Source organism: Agelaius tricolor, unplaced genomic scaffold, assembly GCF_023055355.1.
Source record: "Agelaius tricolor isolate 1412-34295 unplaced genomic scaffold, bAgeTri1.0.p SCAF_64, whole genome shotgun sequence".
In the NCBI taxonomy this organism is placed as follows: Eukaryota; Metazoa; Chordata; class Aves; order Passeriformes; family Icteridae; genus Agelaius; species Agelaius tricolor.
This window is the reverse complement of record NW_027269324.1, coordinates 325800-342270: the sequence shown is the minus strand read 5'-3', so window position 1 is coordinate 342270 and position 16471 is coordinate 325800. Positions and strand designations below refer to the sequence as shown.

Genomic DNA, 16471 nt, shown 5'->3' with positions numbered 1-16471 from the left:
ATAAATTTTAAATCAAGAGGCTCCCAGGAAAAACATATTGGAGCAGGAAATAACAGTTCTTTATTGGGGAAGAAAATAAAAGGAGAAAATAAACAATGCAGTAAACTAAAACAGCAATGACAGAACCAGAACCCAACCTGACACCCTGTTGGTCAGGCTGTTGGTAGCAATCCAATTGGAATTGTGGCTGCAGTCCTCCTGCAGTGTCAGGTGTGGGTCTGTTGCAGCAGGGCTCCTGTAGAAAAGGGTGGAGTCCCTGGGTGGATCCCATCAGGATCCTCCAGTCCAACTGCTGGCCCTGCACAGGACACCCCAACAATGCCAGCCTGGGCCTGGCAGCGCTGGCCAAACACTGCTGCAGCTCAGAGAGCCCTGGAGCTGGGACCCTTCCCTGGGGAGCCTCGCCAGGGCCCCAGCAGCCTCTGGGCAAAAACCTTTTCCTGACATCCAACCTGAGCCTGCCCCGGCTCAGCTGCAGCCGCTCCCTCCACTCCTGTCCCTGGGCACCAGAGGGAACAGGTTCCCACAGCCCCAGCCAGGGACCCGCTCCCAAGGCTGCTGCCATGGCCACCAGGGCTGGCACCAGCTGGGATGCTCGGTTTCCATGGGCTGGGGTTTAGGAATGGGATTGCACAATTTCCTGCTCCCGCTAAAACCACGCTGCCCTCGCTGCCCTCCCGCCTCCCATGGGAGGCACAAAAGGCAATGATCCCGGGCTGGGATAAGAACAATTTACTGGGAACAGAAATGAGATAAGGAACAAACAGGAACAGAAACAATATTGATAACAGAAGGGATAAATAAATCTTTTAAAGGGAAAACTAAAACACAACTCACTGGGTCTTCCTGGCCATGTATTTCATCCTGTCTGGAAAGGACACCCTTCTCCTCAGGGGGAGCGAGAGAGAGAGTCCCTTTCCTGCCCCTGGCAATGTTCTGAGGTGGGAGTGAATGTAATCACATGGCCATGGCCAGACCCTCATGTTCTTCATTCCACACCATGTCATTGACAGGGGCAGGAAAAGGTACAGGTGTCTTCCCAGCATGGATCACAGGGAACATGGATCCCCAGTACTCTTCCCAATGTGGGCCCTCTAATGGGAGATGAAGCTGGAGCGTGCATGAAGATCTTCCTGCAGCTGGGGCATTTGCAGGGCTTCCCTCACTGGTGGCTCCATTGGTGTCTGGTCAAGTTAGAGCTGCTGGTGAAGCTCTTCCCACACTGGGAACACTCGTAGGGCCTCTCCCCAGTGTGGATGCGCCGGTGCCTGATGAGGTGGGAGTTTTGCTTGAAGCCCTTCCCGCAGTCAGGGCAGCGGAAGGGCCTCTCCTCAGTATGAATCCGCTGGTGCTGGAGGAGAGTGGAGCTGGTCTGAAACCTCTTCTGACACTGGGGACACTCGTAGGGCCTCTCCCCAGTGTGGATGCGTTGGTGCCTGATGAGTTCTGAGCTGCAGCTGAAGCCCTTCCCACACTCCCCACACTCGTAGGCCCATTCCCCAGTGTGGATCATCTGGTGGCGGATCAGGTGGGAGCTCTTGCTGAAGCTCTTCCCACACTCCAAGCACTTGTAGGGCTTCTCCCCATCATGAAGCTGCTCATGGGCCACCAGCTCTGAGCTCTGGCTGAAGCTCTGTCCACCTTCCTGGCTCAGGGTGGGTCTTTCCTCCTCAGAGCACCCTGGGCTGGCTTTGTAGCCCCTCCTCCTGTGGGATCTCTGTGGCTTTTCTTCCCTGTTGGATTCCTGTGCACTAGAGTTGCTCAAAACAGCCTCTTCCATGAGGTTCTGCTGTGGGGATTTGTCCTCCCTGGTCTCCATCCTCAGCTTCTTCCCTGGGGGAGGAAGGACAAGGAGAGGATGGGATTTGCCTCCGTGCCAGAGGGAAGGGGAAGGAGATCCCCCCAGTGCATCCCTGGCAGGACGGGGTTGACACCGGGTTTGTCCTGCAGCCGGGGGCTGTTGTGGGCTGGGAGATGGAGAAGGAGAGAGGGGCAAAGGAGCACTGACTTCCTCCTCACCTGCCTGGGTGTCTCGAGGCTCCTTCCTCTTCCTTGCAGCCTCCTCTTCCATCTGGCAAAAGTTTGGAGATGGGAAATTCTATTTTGGGAAGAAAACAAAGGGAGCACACATTGTCTTTTGTACTGGATTGAAGGCAAACCTGGGGGAGAGTCTAATTCAGAATTACAATTTAATAAGAAAATTTAGATCAAGGCAATGATACAGATACACTGCCTTAAACAGACAGAGTCAGGATATAACCTGACACCCTGTTGCTGATCAGGATGGTGGCAGCAGTCCCATTAAATGGTGGCTGCAGTCCTGTGGGAGTGATGAACGTGATTCTGTCCAAGCAGTGATCCTGTAGAAGGGTCTGGTCTTCCTCTGAAGGTCCAGTGGTGGTTCTGGAGCTCTTGTCCTCTGGGAATCCAGCAGGCAAGCTGCTCCTGGTGTTGCAAGGCTCAGCTTATATCCAGGTAGGAATGCTTGGATCCTCCCGCTGGGCGGAGCATCCCACAATGGGATGATGGAATTTTATCAGTCCTGCAGTGACACACAATGGCCCATTCCCAGAAGATATCTCCCCTGGAGGGCATTATCAGGGCTGAGTCATGGAAGAGATAAAGAACACTGCCCCACCTGTTTATAGCAGTTGATGAAGATGGGGATTGAAAACATGCATTGGGTTCCATCTTACATTGCAACCTGAAACAGTGGGGTAATCCCTGCTCAGGGGGTGAACACCACCCCCCTTACCCAAACTGGCTCAGGTGTAAAACCCCCACCCTGGGAAGGCCACACACACAGGGGACAATGTCACACTTGCCCTGCCCCAGGGGAGGTCTCTGTCCCTGTCACTCCCTTGCTCTTCCCCCTTTTCTCTTTCGTTCCATCTCTCTCTCTACCTCACATTTACTGTTCAATAAAATCCAGGATTTGGTCTCGTTAGCACCTTCATTTGGATAGAGGCATCTCTCTAACAATTTTCTTAACCAGATTGCAAAATTCTTTTGGCACAGTGAGTTCAGGGCACTGTTCTTTGACCCCAAGTGCCTTTGACAACAGCATGGTTCCCTCCTCTGAGGAGGTTGTGGTTCTCTCTGGAAGAACTCTTGGAAACTCTGATGCAGCTTCCTCTGAGCGACCTATGGCAGAACTGGTGTGAAAAATGGCTGTTGTGGGCCTGGAGTGTAAAGAAAATATTTGGTTGTCCTTCCTTGAAAAGTTTGTTAAAATTACTGGAGGAAAGCGAGCAAATGCTACCAGTGACACTGACAAGGTTCATTCACCCCATGGTGTAAAACACAAGGCTGCCTAAAGTGCTACAAGAAGGCCAGCTCAAGTAGCTAAATTCCCAAATAACTCCTGAATTCCCAGGCTTGGGTTCTTTGCCAAATGTGAGAATCATTATTCTCTTCATCCCTGTCACCTTTGTGACAGCTACTAAACGCTTCCCCTTCCTTTTAATAATATCTGTATTGGGCCGAATTTGCCCTTTTCTTTAATTGGAACCTGCCAGCAGCTGAGCTGGAGCTGTGCAGGAAGCAATGAAACTTGGAATTGCCACAGAATTGCTTCTATTGTCGGCCGGTGCTGCGGCGGCCGTGGGGCAGAGGGGTGGGAAAGGGGGGTCCACGGTTGCAGTGGAGGAAATGCCGGGGCTGGGGGCTGAGCACAGGACTGAGCACACAGAGATGGTTTCGTTCTTGCTGAGCTCACACTGAACCAAGGCCTGTCCTGCCTCTCATTCAGCCACTCTGGGGAGGGGCTGAGGGTGTGGGGGAGGTTGGGAGGGGACACAGCAAGGACAGGAGATCCCAGCTGACCCCAGGGATACCCCAGACCATAGGACATCATGATCAGTGCATGAAGTGTGGGGAACAAGGAGGAAGGGGGGACATTTAGAGTGAGGGTTTTTGTCTTTCCAGGCAGCACTTAGGCAGGATGGGGCCCTGTTTCACCAGTGGGCAGGGCCAGCACCAAAGATACAGACACCAACTTAACTTAAGGAACAGTGTAATTTAGATAGTGCAAATTTGCAAAAAATTACAGAAGTATTAGATTGGCAAAGCAAATAATCATTAGTCAATAATTCCAAAAGAGAAGATGTTGAAATGAGTATCACACAACTGTCCATTTCTGGCTGCAAGCTCTGGAGATTATGTCTCTGCCTTCAATCAGAGTTGCATTCCATAACAAGTCCTGGTACCAAATCCTGCTTTCCAAGGCTGGAACAGTGTCTCAGGTTTAGCTGGGTGTGTATTCAATTACCCTCTGTTAAAGTTGGGGCAATTATCATCTGTTAATTGAGCAGTTTACTTTATCTCTTCCACAAGGAATCCTCCCTCCAGGGAGATATCTTCTGTTAATGGGCCATTGAGTGTCACTGATAAAAATTCCATCATCCCATTGTGAGAAGCTCCGCCCAGAGGGAGGAGCCAAGCAATCCTACCTGAATATAATCTGAGGATGTGAACAAGAGTCTGCCTTCTCCCACAGGATTCCCAGAAGAGCAGCTGTCAGCTCCACGGGATCCCATTGGAAGACCAGGCCGATCGGCACCACAACTGGACCTTCAGAGGAAAACTGCACCCTTCTACAGGATCACTGCTCCAACAGAACCACACCTGTCACTGCAGGAGCACTGCAGCCACCATTTAACAGGAGTGCTACCAACACTCTGACCCACAGGGTGTCAGGCCATATTCTGACTCTGTAAGTAATTTTTTAGTACTACTGCATTTCTATTTTTAATTTTTCCACTAAGAACTGTTATTCCTATTCCCATAGATTTTGCTTGACAGCCACTTATTTTGAAAATTATAATTCCAAGTGAAGGGATTAACATTTTCCAATTTAAGGGAGTCTCCTGCCTTCCTTAGCAGATACCTGTCTTTTCAAACTGACACAATGCCCCGGGACAGCCAGGCAGGTGAGGAGGAAGTCAGTGCCCCTTTCCCCCTCTCTCCTGCTCCATCTCCCAGCCCACAACAGCCCCCGGCTGCAGGACAACCCTGCTGCCAACCCCATCCTGCCAGGGATGCTCTGGGGGGATCTCCTTCCCCTTCCCTCTGGCACGGAGGCAAATCCCATCCTCTCCTTGTCCTTTCTCCCCCAGAGAAGGAGCTGAGGATGGAGACCAGGGAGGACAAATCCCCACAGCAGAACCTCATGGAAGAGGCCATTTTTAGTGACTCCAGGGCACAGGAATCCAATGGGGAGGACAAGTCCCAGAGATTCTACAGGAAGAGGGGCTCCAAACCCATCCCAGGGTGCTCTGAGGAGGAAAGACCCACCCTGAGCCAGGAAGGTGGACAGAGCTTCAGCCAGAGCTCAGAGCTGGTGGCCCATGAGCAGCTTCATGATGGGGAGAAGCCCTACAAGTGCTTGGAGTGTGGGAAGAGCTTCAGGCAGAGCAGCACCCTGATCCGCCACCAGATGATCCACACTGGGGAATGGGCCTACGAGTGTGGGGAGTGTGGGAAGGGCTTCAGCTGCAGCTCTGCCCTCATCAGGCACCAACGCATCCACACTGGGGAGAGGCCCTACGAGTGTCCCAAGTGTGGGAAGAGGTTTCGGACCAGCTCCCATCTCCTCCTGCATGAGCGGATTCACACGAATGAGAGGCCCTTCCACTGCCCCGACTGTGGGAAGGGCTTCAAGTACAACTCCCACCTCATCACCCACCGGCGCATCCACACTGGGGAGAGGCCCTACAAGTGTCCCAAGTGTGGGAAGAGGTTTCAGACCAGCTCCCATCTCCTCCTGCATGAGCGGATTCACACCCAGGAGAGGCCCTTCCGCTGCCCCGACTGTGGGAAGGGCTTCAAGTACAACTCCCACCTCATCAGGCACCGGCGCATCCACACTGGGGAGAGGCCCTACGAGTGTTCCCAGTGTGGGAAGAGCTTCACCCAGAGCTCTAACTTGACCAGACACCAATGGAATCACCAGTAAGGGAAGCCTTGCAAATGCCCCAAGTGCAGGAAGAGCTTCGTGCACCACTCCAGTTTCATCCCCTATGGGAGGACCCACGTTGGTCAGAGCCCTGGTGACCCACATTCCTGGTGATCCATGTTGGAAAGACACTGGGCTGGTTGTTCCTTTCTTTTGGCCTTAATTTTCTTTGGATTAATCTTCATCCCTCAAAAACAGAGAAAATTGGGGTCAAAATCAATAAATTCATCAAAGGCATCTAAAGCCTCACTTTTTACTTGTGTTTCAGAGGAATCTGGGATTCAGGGAAATAATTGGGAGAATTTGGGAGTATTTGATTTAGTTGTCTCCCTTTCTTGGCACTCAAAGAGACAATAGGGTTTGATCTGTCACCTCAATGCCACTGAAACTACTCACTCCCACCCCAAAATTCCTCGATTCCACAGCCCCTTGGGGTGAAATGGGGTTGAAAGGGATTGGGCAAAGTGGAATGCAAATCAGGAGGGTGAGATGAGCATTGAGTGGGGCAGGATGGGTGGGATGGGTTTTGAGAGGTGTGGAATGGGGGAAGTACAGCTTGGAAGGGATGTCTTGATGTCCAGCAGGGGTGGGAAGGGTTGGGGTTGGGACTGGGGAGGTGGGCTGGGGTCGGGAATAAGACAGCCAAAGTTTGGGGATGATGAAGGGAAGGGAAGGCCGTTATTGACTGAGTTTTTGGATATTCCATGTTCATGAAGAGATGCCGGGGTATCTCACATTTCTGAGGTGGTTTTGGGGCACTCCCCAGCTCTTGGGGGTTTCCTGAGAGCAGCTCCATGGAGCCCAATTGCCAGGGGTGGTTGCCATTGGCACGAGCTCAGGGATGTAGCCAGAGTCCATTGCCTCGGTGCTGGAGAGCAGAGAAATGATGAACGGCCCCAGACAACTCCAGTGTGTGTTTGGAGACCTGTGAGCTGACTGGGGAGAGGCCAACAGCAATGCCCTGGAGAGATGCACCTTAGACTCTGGGCATTCCCCACAGCTCAGGGTCAGGAAAGAAGCTTCCCCCATGGTGCCTCACAGCACTATGTTAATTTCTCCCAGTTCTGTCCTCCCTATTGGCCCTTTGGCTTTTCTACCTCTTTTACCCTTATATGTTCATCTTCTAGGGGGTTCTCCCTTCCCTGTTTTCCCATTGGTTTATGTCTCCACCTATCCTTTCTTGCACTCCCTATTGGTCCCTTCCCTGTGTACCACCCCTGAGCCCTCAGACTACTGGATCCTTGATGCTCTCCTACACCCCCTCTATCCTGATTTATACCCTAGACCCTCCTTTGTCTTTGATTTTTGCCCCTGGACCTCTTCATCATTGCCTGAAATAAAACACATTAAAACTCTATGCCTGGACCCTCCTGTGTATTCACTGCTGAGCTGCTGTGTCTGTGTGTGTGTGTGTGTGTGTCTGTGTGTGTGTGTGTGTCTGTGTGTGTGTGCATGTGTGTGTGTGTGTCTGTGTGTGTGTGTCTGTGTGTGTGTGTGTGTGTCTGTGTGTGTGTGTGTCTGTGTCTGTGTGTCTGTGTCTGTGTGTGTGTGTGTGTGTCTGTGTGTCTGTGTCTGTGTGTGTGTGTGTGTGTGTGTCTGTGTGTCTGTGTCTGTGTGTGTGTGTGTGTCTGTGTGTGTGTGTGTGTGTGCGTGTCTGTGTCTGTGTGTGTCTGTGTGTGTCTGTGTGTGTCTGTGTGTGTGTGTCTGTGTGTGTGTGCATGTGTGTGTTTGTGTCTGTGTGTGTGTGCGTGTGTCAGTGTTTGTGTGTGTCTGTGTGTCTGTGTGCGTGTCTGTGTGTCTGTGTGTCTGTGTGCGTGTCTGTGTGTGTGTGTGTGTGTGTGTGTCTGTGTGTGTGTGTGTGTGTGTGTCTGTGTGTGTGTTTGTGTGTCTGTGTGTGTCTGTGTGTGTGTGTCTGTGTGTGTGTGTCTGTGTGTCTGTGTGTGTGTGTGTGTGTGTCTGTGTGTGTGTGTGTCTGTGTCTGTGTGTCTGTGTCTGTGTCTGTGTGTGTGTGTCTGTGTGTCTGTGTCTGTGTGTGTGTGTGTGTGTGTGTGTGTGTGTGTCTGTGTGTCTGTGTGTCTGTGTGTCTGTGTGTGCTGGTGCTCCTGTGGCTCCTGCCTGTTGGTGCAAGATGCTCTCAGGGAAGGTTGCATTCACCACCACCGCAGACCACAACAAGCGGAGCCCGAACAGGGACCTTTGTCTGGTACCCCTGGAGAGCATCTCCAGCATGGCTGCAATCTAAGTCGCCTTTGGGTCAGCCACGACCCTAAGGCAACCTCTGAGTTTTATCAGGGCACGCTGAGGGGAGAGACCTGCAACCCTCCCAGAGTCACGGACTGGAGGATCGCTCTCCTTGACAGACCCACCACGAGATCCTTTGTTGAGGCACTGCTGGATGAGTATGTTTCAGTCAGTGTCCCCCTTTTCTTTTGTTTTCTCACTTTAAATCCTGTGGGTGGGAAGACTGCAGAATAGGCACAAAACTCATTGTTCCACAACGGGAGATTTATATCCAAGTTACATTAGCCTTTGTTGCTTGGGGAATCATTTTTCAAAGGAGAATTTGAAAGCTTTTTATCATTTTCTTTTCAAATATTTTATGTTACAAGGAAATCAGTTTCACCACTTGAGATCTGGGGTATGGTCGGGATCAAGTTATTTGTTTTAAAAATGCAGGGAAATTTTAAAGTGGGGAAGTTTTATTATCTTTTTCGTTCCATTTATGTTAAAAAGCTTTATCTTCTTTTTTTGCTATTTATGATTCAGTTAAAAAAATCAGGGGAAAATTCAGGAAAAGTTTTGGGTCCCCAGTTCAAAACCCCTTCCACTTCATCCTCTCCCCATGCCCCCAAACCCTCTTCCCCACCTGAGGAGCAATCAGCAGGCAGATGTCACTATCCAGCACATGGTTGCTGCCGTCTCCCTGACGCCTCCCGATCTCCTCTCTCCCCTCACCAGGATGGCACTGGCCGTGCTGCTCTGGACCTTCCCCTCAACCTTCCTCCTGTGCCTGCATACCCTCTTTCATCTCCCCCAGTGGCCATTACCCCACAAAATGGCGCCGGCAACATGGCCAGCCCTGCCATTTTGTCCCCTCCTGATCCAAGTTTTCCCACCCTCGCACCCCAAAATGGCCACTTTCCTGTTCCTGCTCCTCCATTGTTGGGCTCCTCCCCTGCAACACATTCCCCTCAACCCATTGTGTCGATGGTTGTCCCTGTGTTGGGATCCCAACCACCCTTCCCGACGCAGGCTCTGCCTTTCCCCTTGTGGTCTCCACCTTCTCCACCCCAGGCTCCACCCCTGGGGCCATGACACTTGTGGCTCCCACATCCCCAGAGCCGGAAGTGGCCATGATGGTGACCGGAAGGCAGCCATCTTGGCTGCCAGCAGCCCACGGCACGGGGCCGCACCGGTTACCCAGGAGCACCGCTCCTCTACCAGCAGGCCCTCCTCCTCAGCAGAAGACAGTGATTCCCCAGACCCTAACACCGAGCCTGAGGATCACTGGTCAGGGGAGTGGGAACAAGCTGCTAGGGAAGGTGATTGGGAGATGGCAGGGAGATTGCAGACCCTGGAGGCCCCTGTCCAATCCAAAAGAGGGAGGAACCCAAAGCAGGTATCCGTGCCTGATAAGAAGCGCTGCAAGGCATGCAGGGACTGAGAGAGGGGGTCCCTGTCCTACAAGAATAACGATCCTTGCCAAAAGCTGTGATGACAAGCACAAGCAGCGTGGAAAAGAAGAACGAAAGATGTGGCGTATAGATGCAGCAATAGCCTGAAAAAGGAAACAGCTCTGTACTGCCTAAACAATACAACTTCCTATCAATCTTGCATTCCAGAAAAAAGATGTTGTTTAATTAGTTCCTACCCATTCAATTATTTCAGTTGTATCCTAATCTTATATACTATTTCCTCTTTGAGTTATTACTTTCGTACTATTATGACTTATAGCTATTGTTATGTAAGTAATGTTCCCTTATTTTGTTAGGTGCTGGCAGAAATCCATAGGGGAAGACTTTTAACTAAACAAAAAGGGAGAGTTGTGAGAGCCTGTGAGCCTACTGGGGACAGGGCAAGAGCAATGCCCTGGAGAGATGCACCTTAGGCTCCGGGCATTCCTCACAGCTCAGGGTGAGGAAAGAAACTTCCCCCATGGTGCTCGGAAGCACTATGGTAATTTGTCCTAGTTCTGTCCTCCCCATTGGCCCATTGGCCTTTCCTACCCCTATTACTTTCATATGTTCATGTTCTAGAGAGCTCTCCCTTCCCTGTCTTCCCATCAGTCTATGTCTCCACCTTTCCACTCTGGCATTCCCTATTGGTCCCTTTCCCTGTATACCACCCCTAAACCCTTAGATCCCTGATGCTCTCCTCTACCCCTTCTTTTCCTGTATTTCTACCCTAAACCCTCCCTTGCTGTTCTCTTTAACCGCTAGACCCCTGCAGTGTTAGACCCTAATAAACTGTCTTGCTTGGAAAGACAGGAGTTTGCTAAGGAAGGTAGAAGCCTCCACTGAAATGGAGAATGTAAACCCTCCCCACCCCTCCAAATTGCTATCAATTTTAAATTAAGGGGCTCTCAGGCACAAAAATATGGGAGCAGGAAATAACAGCTCTTTAATAGGGAAGAAAAAAAAAGGATAAAATAAACAGTGCAGTACACTAGAACAAGACTGACAGAGTCAGAACCCAACCTAACACCCTGTGGGTCAGGGTGTTGGTGGCAGTCCAATTGGAAATGTGGCTGAAGCCCTCCTGCAGTGTCAGGGGTGGTTCTGTTGGAGGAAGGGGGGCCTGTAGAGAGGGAATTATTCTTCCTCTGAAGACCCCATGGAAGAAGAGGCAGCTGCTGTTTCTCTGGGGAATCCTGTGGAGAAAGCCGTGCTGGTGTCTCAAAACTTCTGGATTCTATCTGGGTAGCAATGCTTGGCTCCTCCCTCTGGGCGGAGCATCTCCCAATGGGATGTTATAGTTCTTATCAGTCGTGCAGTGACATTCAATAGTCTGTTATCAGCAGATGTCCCCTCCCGAGGGAGGTGTGAATGTGGTCACTCAAAGAGACGGATAAGGCAAACTGCCCACTTGACAAAAGATAATCTGCCATACAGATGGTAATGAAATACATCTTGCATTGCAATCTTCAACACATAGAACTGGCTGAGCTGGGAGGGACCCATCAGGATCCTCCAGTCCAACTGCTGGCCCTGCACAGGACACCCCAACAATGCCAGCCTAGGCCTGGCAGCGCGGTCCAAACGCTGCTGCAGCTCAGAGAGCCCTGGAGCTGGGACCCTTCCCTGGGGAGCCTGGCCAGGGCCCCAGCAGCCTCTGGGCAAAAACCTTTTCCTGACATCCAACCTGAGCCTGCCCCGACTCAGCTGCAGCCGCTCCCTCCACTCCTGTCCCTGGGCACCAGAGGGAAGAGGTTCCCACAGCCCCAGCCAGGGACCCGCTCCCAAGGCTGCTGCCATGGCCACCAGGGCTGGCACCAGCTGGGATGCTCGGTTTCCACGGGCCGGGCTTCAGGAATGGGATTCCCCAATTTCCTGCTCCCGCTAAAACCGCGCTGCCCTCGCTGCCCACCCGCCTCCCATGGAAAGCACAAAAGGCAAAGATCCCAGGCTGGGAGAAGAACAATTGATTGGGAACAGCAACGAGATAAGAAACAAATGGAACAGAAACAAAATTGATAACAGAAGGGATCAATAAAACTGTTTACAAGGAAAATAAAAACACAACTCACTGGGTCTGCCTGGCCACAATTTCCCATGTCTGGAAAGCACACCCTTCTCCTCAGGGGTGAGAGAGAAAGAGTCCCTTTCCTGCCCCTGGCAATGACCTGAGGTGGGAGTGAATGTAATCACATGGCCATGGCCAGACCCTCATGTTTTTCAATGCCATATCATGTCACTGGGAGGGGCAGGAAAAGGGACAGGTGTCTTCCTCACATGGATCACAGGGAACATGGATCACCGGGGCTCTTCCCAATGTGGGACCTCCAATGGAGCATGAATTTGGAGCAGTGAATGCAGCTCCTCCTGAAACTGGGGCATTTGCAGGGCTTCACTTACCCATGACTCTGTTTGTGTCTGGTCAAGTTACAGCTGAAAGTGAAGCTCTTCCCACACTGGGGACACTCGTAGGGCCTCTCCCCAGTGTGGATGCGCTGCTGGTGCCTGATGAGGTGGTATTTCCACTTGAAGCCCTTCCCACAGTCAGGGCAGCGGAAGGGCCTCTCCTCTGAGTGAATTCGCTGGTGCTTGAGGAGATCAGAGCTGGTCTGAAACCTCTTCTGACACTGGGGACACTCGTAGGGCCTCTCCCCAGTGTGGATGCTTAGGTGTTTCACAAAGTGGATCTGCAGCTGAAGCCCTTCCCACATCCCCCGCACTCGTAGGGCCTCTCCTCAGTGTGGATGCGCTGGTGGGTGATGAGGTGGGAGTTGTGCTTGAAGCCCTCACCACAGTCAGGGCAGCAGAAGGGCCTCTCCTCTGAGTGAATTCGCTGGTGCTTGAGGAGATGGGAACTTCTCCGAAACCTCTTCTGACACTGGGGACACTCGTAGGGCCTCTCCCCAGTGTGGATGTGTTGGTGCCTGATGCAGGCAGAGCTGCAGCTGAAGCCCTTCCCACACTCCCCCCACTCGTAGGCCCATTCCCCAGTGTGGATCATCTGGTGGCGGATCAGGGTGCTGCTCTTGCTGAAGCTCTTCCCACGCTCCAAGCACTTGTGGGGGTTCTCCCCATCATGAAGCTGCTCCTGGACCACCAGCTCTGAGCTCTGGCTGAAGCTCTGTCCACCTTCCTGGCTCAGGGTGGGTCTTTCCTCCTCAGAGCCCCCTGAGCTGGGTTTAGAGCCCCTCCTCCTCTGGGATCTCTGGGGATTTTCTTCGCCATTGGATTTCTTTGCCACGGAGCTGCTCAAAACTGCTTCTTCCACGAGGTTCTGCCAAGGGGACTTGTCCTCCCTGGTCTCCATCCTCAGCCCCTTCCCTGGGTGAGGAACAACAAGGAGAGGATGGGATTTGCCTCCGTGCCACAGGGAAGGGGAAGGAGATCCCCCCAGTGCATCCCCATCAGGACGGGGTTGGCAGCAGGATTGTCCTGCAGCCGGGGGCTGTGCTGGGCTGGGAGATGGAGCAGGAGAGAGGGGGAAATGGCCACTGACTTCCTCCTCACCTGCCTGGGTATCCCAGGGCTCCTTCCTCTTCCTCACAGCCTCCTCCTCTATTGAGTCAAGGTTTGCGAATGGGAAATCCTGTTTCGGGGACCAAACAAAGGTTGCGCATATTGTCTTTTGAACTGGTTTGAAGGCAAAGCAGGGGGGAGAGTCTAAATCAGAATTACAATTTAATAAGAAAATTTCAATCAAGGCAATGATACAGAAACACTGCCTTAAACAGACAGAGTCAGGATATAACCTGACACTCTGCTGGTCAGGGTGGTGGCTGCAGTCCTGTTGGAGTGATGAACGTGATTCTGTCCAAGCAGTGATCCTGTAGAAGGGTCTGGTCTTCCTCTGAAGGTCCAGTGGTGGTTCTGGAGCTCTTGTCCTCTGGGAATCCAGTAGGCAAGCTGCTCCTGGTGTTGAAAGCCTGCGCTTATATCCAGGTAGGAATGCTTGGATCCTCCCCCTGGGCGGAGCTTCCAACAATGGGATGATGGAATTTGATCAGTCCTGCAGTGACACTCAATGGCCCATTCCCAGAAGATATCTCCCCTGGAGGGCGTTATCAGGGCTGAGTCATGGAAGAGATAAAGAACACTGCCCCACCTGTTAATAGCAGTTGATGAAGATGGGGATTGAAAACATGCATTTGGTTCCATCTTACACTGCAACCTGAAACAGTGGGGGAATCCCTGCTCAGGGGGTGAACACCACCCCCCTTACTCAAACTGGCTCAGGTGTAAAACCCCCACCCTGGGAAGGCCACACACACAGGGGACAATGTCACACTTGGCCCACTCCAGGGGAGGTCTCTGTCCCTGTCACTCCCTTGCTGTGCCCCCTTTTCTCTTTCACAGGCCGGGGTCTTTGCCAAATCTAAGAATAATTTTTTTCTTTGTTCCTGTAACCTTTGTGACATCTACACAGATGTGTATAATCTTTTCATAAAACAGGTATCACAATGTATTGGGCTGAATTTCCACTTTTCTTTTATCAGAATGTGCCAGCAGCTGAGCTAGGGCTGTGCAGGACCAATGGATTTTGGAATTGCCACAGAATTGCTTCTACTGTCAGTTTATTAAATTTTGGGATTTGTTTGCCTTTTCACCACAAGTGACTTGTGGGAAGAGCAAATTCAAGGCATTTTCTGTAGGATTAAGTTTGATTTTTGTAAAGAAACAACTTTACTTTGTCCGGTGCCCAGGGGATGCTCAAGGGGTCTCTGAGCCTCTCACACTGGGGGATGCTTGTGAATGGCTTGGGAGGGTTGTCCCTGTCCCTGTCACCCCAGGCCATTCCCCAGGCGTGTCCCTGTCCCGGTCACCCCAGGCCATTCCTCAGGGGTCTCCATCATTCTCACTCCAGGGAATGCCTGGGGGGTCTCCCTCCCTCTCACCCCTGTGCCAGGGGGTGCTCGGGGCAGTCTCTGTCCCTCTCAGCCCAGGGGATGCTCAGGGCTCTCTGTCCCCTGGCCCTGGGGGATGCTCGGGGGGTCTCCATCCCTCTGGCCTCAGGCAATGCCTGTGCAGGGCTGGCCACCAGGGGCTCTGTGTCCCTCTCACCGCTGAGGCTGCTCAGGGCTGGGGGGGCTCTGCCACCTTCTCACCCCTGGGGAGGCCGGGGGGGTCTCTGTCCCTCTCAGCCCTGCTGTGACCCCACCCAAACATCATCAGGGTCACAGGGACAGAGACATCCCCAAAGCCCCAGAAGGGCTGAACCTGGGATTTGGTTTGGGGCTGAGGATTTAGGAAATGGCTGGAATTGGGGCTGGGCTTGGAGTTGGGGCTGAGATTTGGATTAGAGCTGGAATTGGGGTTAAGGCTAGACATGGGATTGGCTTTAGGGCTGGGGTTGTGTAGAGAGCTTTTTGGATAATTGGTTAGCTGAGAAAGGACATTTTGATGTGATACCGATGGATAAGGATAGGGGAAACAAGCTGGGAACTGAGCAACCAGTGTCCAATCACTCACGAAGGTCACAGTGACCTTCCCTGAAACGGGAAGACGGGGGAGAAAATCGCTTGCCAGAAAATGTAGATATCTTAGGTAGCGAAGCTAGAAGAATGCAAACATAGAAGCGAAACAATTACTAGAAGATAGAAGTAGGTGTGGTTGATCCAAGTGTGCTTTAACCAATAATGAGCTCAGCTTTTGCAATATGATTAACACCAATATAAATATGTGTGGGTTTTCAATAAACTTCGGGATTTGCCATTCATGCATATTGTGTGCTGCATTTCTCCCGCCGTTCACGACAAATGGTGACCCCGGATCTTCTTCTTCGGGACTAGCCACGGTCGGCGGCGTGAGCGGAGTCGGGTCCTATCGCAGCTGATGACGGCAAAAGCACCGCTGAAAAGAGGGAAGGTGCCGTGCCCCAGGTGACCTCATAGGAGAGCCCGGCCGATACGTGCTGCCGGAGCCTGAAAGAGCTGCAAGAAGCGCGCTGTTATCTTCAACACGGATAAAGAAAGGCAAGCAGCATATGATTTATTTCCTAGCTTTTTATAAAAGCGTAAGGTTAAGGGTATAGAGTTGCAGAAGAAGCTTCATGGGTTGTTAGCTCATGGGTATGCTCAAAGACTTTTTCGGACTCCTCGCACAGGGCATAGGTTATCAGAGTGCCGTATATTTGGGGATTAGCTGTGGCAGGCAGTCATAGATGATGATAAGACTGCGAGAAAGTTGGGAGATTTATGGCGAGTCGTGCATGCTGAATTTTTGAAATACCAGGCAGAGGAAAGAGCTGCCCAGCAGGCTAGGGTAGCCCGTGAAAGAAACAGGAGTTACAGAGACTGGTTTGGGTCCCCGCCGACACTAGCTCCTGCTCTAAATGGCAGTTTCCCACCCCCATCGGCGTCTGCTCTAAGCAACACGGCCCCGCCGACATCAGCGCCTGTTTTAAGTGGCACCCCCTCGCCGACTTCGGTTCCTGCCCCATACGGCGGTCCCCTGCCAGCACCGGCGTCTACGTTAAGCGGCGGCTCCCTGCTGACACGAGTTCCCGCTCCAGACAGCAGCTCCCCGTTGCTATCAGCTCCTGCTTCAGGCAGCAGCCCCGCCCCCCCCCCCCCCCCCCCCCCCCCCGCCGCGCGTACTCCAGCCGTGCCGCCCGCAGCCGCCCCGCCGGAGAGGCTCGTGCCGGCCCCGGCCCTGGGCGACTTAACAGCTGCAGCACGGCTGCCTCCCGCTCCGGATCTGCTCCGCAGCCGCCCCAACCCCCGAGCCGGGGGGGCGGCAGGACAGGCCTCCCACCCCCCGTGGAGCAGCGGGCTCCGGGAGGTCCGCCCGCCCCGCGGCTGCCCGGCGCAGTTCTGCTTCCCGACCACCAGCTCCCTGCGCCCGG

At 52.6% G+C, this 16471-nt stretch overlaps 1 protein-coding gene across 1 annotated transcript in view; it reads left to right on the top strand.

Annotated features, from left to right (window-relative positions):
• Nucleotides 1-16471, top strand: part of LOC139605317 (uncharacterized) — an 850331-nt gene that overhangs the window by 661017 nt on the left and 172843 nt on the right. The window contains 1 exon segment of the mRNA XM_071456679.1: nucleotides 5337-5935. Within this exon segment, the coding sequence (XP_071312780.1) occupies nucleotides 5337-5935 (599 nt within the window).